Source organism: Aphanomyces invadans, assembly GCF_000520115.1.
Source record: "Aphanomyces invadans strain NJM9701 unplaced genomic scaffold supercont1.11, whole genome shotgun sequence".
NCBI classification, from domain to species: domain Eukaryota; phylum Oomycota; class Saprolegniomycetes; order Saprolegniales; family Verrucalvaceae; genus Aphanomyces; species Aphanomyces invadans.
The window spans coordinates 1056153-1058738 of NW_008580156.1; the positions used below are offsets into that span (position 1 = coordinate 1056153).

At 52.0% G+C, this 2586-nt stretch overlaps 1 protein-coding gene across 1 annotated transcript; it reads right to left on the reverse strand.

Moving 5' to 3' along the window:
- Positions 1-287: 287 nt before the first annotated feature.
- On the reverse strand, positions 288-705 carry H310_06424 (hypothetical protein; the record flags this gene model as incomplete). The annotated part of the gene is made up of 2 exons (XM_008871481.1): positions 288-510; positions 560-705. The coding sequence occupies 2 exons, from the start codon at positions 703-705 to the stop codon at positions 288-290; spliced, it is 369 nt and encodes a 122-aa protein (XP_008869703.1).
- Between the last annotated feature and the right edge of the window lie 1881 nt (positions 706-2586).

The window sequence follows — 2586 nt, forward strand, 5'->3', positions numbered from 1 at the left end:
TGCTTCAAAGTCTTGACGATCTGTAGACTCGCTTGGAACCCAGACAGCGTCGCGACAAAGTTTATGATCTTGCGCACGTTGCACTGCGACGTCTCGTACAGGATGACACGGTCATCGGGGTGGTCAGGTCGGAGCACACCGAGCGCGTGGATGCGCGACAGGTAGTGCTCCTGCATGGTCTTCAAGATCGATCGACGCTCGACTTCAAGTGCGTGTTGCAGAATAAGCTCCTGCTCTGCGTCCAGGCGGGCGTGAATCGCGTCGACACCGCAGAGAGGCTTCCACAGCTATTCTTCAAATAGCCGCTTGCCGAAATTCGTCACGGTCGAGTTGTGCCAGCATTGACCCAGTCCACCGTGACCGTTGTCATTGTTCTGGAGCAACTCCAAGTTGTGGATCGTATGGCCGTCCAGGACAACGTATTGCTGCGACAAGATGGATGCGCCTTGGAATGACGCCGAGGGCGATGACAAGGCGTCCGGTGGCATATAGGTTTGATATTGGCTCAAACTAAGCAGTTCCTGGTCGATCACACTGCGCCTGGAGGTTCCACACGCACCCGCTCAATGCCGACATGGCGACCCATTCGCTTGCCTGGACGCTACTCGGATCGACATCGTCCATCCACGTCTTCAATTCATCAGGCCACTGCGTAGAGCACCCGGACGCGCGCAATTCTCGGACAGCCTTGGTGTCGTCCCACATTTCTGTTCCGGCCTTGAGCTCGCTCTTGACGGCGCCGCTGGCTCCGGGCGTCAAAATGGCCTTGGTCTCTTGGCTCAGTCGGTCAGTCCGTGGCGTTCGACAACGATCTCGACCACGTGAAACTGAGCCAGGAGCGCGCGTAGGCGGTAGCCAACCTCCACAACGCATCTTTTCTGAAGTTGTCGAATAATGGTCATACACAAGTACCACTCTGTTTGGCAATTGTTGCGGGTCAAGGTCTTAAGGCCATCCGATTGGCCTGAAAATCGGTGGTTCTGCTCACTGACATATCGTTTTGCAAACGATATGGCGATGCAATACTCGCATACAAAATCGAAGACGTTTCTGAGCAACGACCAGCGGCATGCTCTTTATGAAGAGCTTACGACGCGCAGCTCGTATGGCAAGCTCTCACGCAAAATCGTCGCCGACGTCTGCGCCAAATACAACGTCCATGAGACGACTGGGTGGCGCATCATGCACCTAGCAAGGGCTCGCCCACGTGGTAGCCGCGCAGACGTGTCCACGCGAAATCAACTTCGCGGTCGGAAGAAATCCTACGCGCTGGACGAAATTGAACGTCGGATCAAAGCAACACCCCTTCGTCTTCGACAAACGTACCGGAGAGCCTCGCCGCCCACACTGGTTCATCTACATGGACCATTTGAAACTATATAAAGCAGCGGTGGATCCTCAAGCGTACCTGCTGGACACGACCGGCACTCAAGGAACTTCACAAGCAGGCGCGAATCAACCACTGCAAGCTTTTCACGTCAGATCTAGGTAACGAGAGCCATATTGAATTGTTTAACGTCGTCTACGTGGACGAGAAGTGGTTCTATATCACGAAGATTCGTCGTCAATTCTACATGTCGACCGACGAGGAAAAGCCTTCAAGACGTCAACTCCAAGGAAAGTCGCACATCACTAAGGTGATATTCTTGGTTGCCGTCGCAAGACCACGCCATGGGTGGGACGGCAAGGTAGGATGCTGGTCGTTCTTGCGCTTATCGGCAGCAAAGAGGAACAGTGTCAATCGACTGGCGGGGACTATTGTCTACGAGCCTGTGTCAGTCATAAGAGATGTGTATCGGTCATACCTCGTCGACAATGTTATTCCCGCACTCAAGCAAAAGCAGCGCCCCTTCAGTTACAATGCCCCGCCGACGATCTTCGTATAACAAGACAACGCCAAGTCTCACGTCGCGCCTTACGATGTTTCCGTGGTCAGCGCTTGCATGTCGGGTGGTTGGGACAGCAGGGTGCTCAATCAGTCGGCCCAATCGCCCGACATGAACGTACTTGACCTCGGCTTTTCAACTCTATTCAAGCACTTCAGCAACGAATGGAATGCTCGTCCATTGAAGACCTGGGTTTCGCCGTCGAGCAGTTGTTTGAAGACATGGTTCCGTCGACGCTGGACAAGACCTTTGGGACTCTTCTTCGTGTGTTCCAAGCGTGCCTAGGTGTGGAGGGTAACAACACTTACGACATGCCACGAAGAAAACGACAGAAACAAGCGGAATGTGATGATTCTAGTGTTCTCGACATGCTCAAGCTTAGGCTGGAGGAAGAAGATCGTCTCGATGAGCTGAGCGACCTGGTCAATGGCTTGTCTGCTTCGTAGAAAGTAAAAAATTCAGATTCTTTGTACTGCTTTTGTGTACAGATTTCCCCCGCATTGGGAGACAGTTGCACGAAATTGTTTTTCAGGGGAATTTTGTCATGACAAGTATTTACAGTCAACGAAGCCATCGAGGGACCAGAGATTAGGGTTAATTGAAATTATTGCATGTCAAAGGTTTCAAAACGCCATGTATATTTTTATTGTTACCATGCAAACATTTCGTTTTGAGAGTTATTCCACATCACTGTCACTCA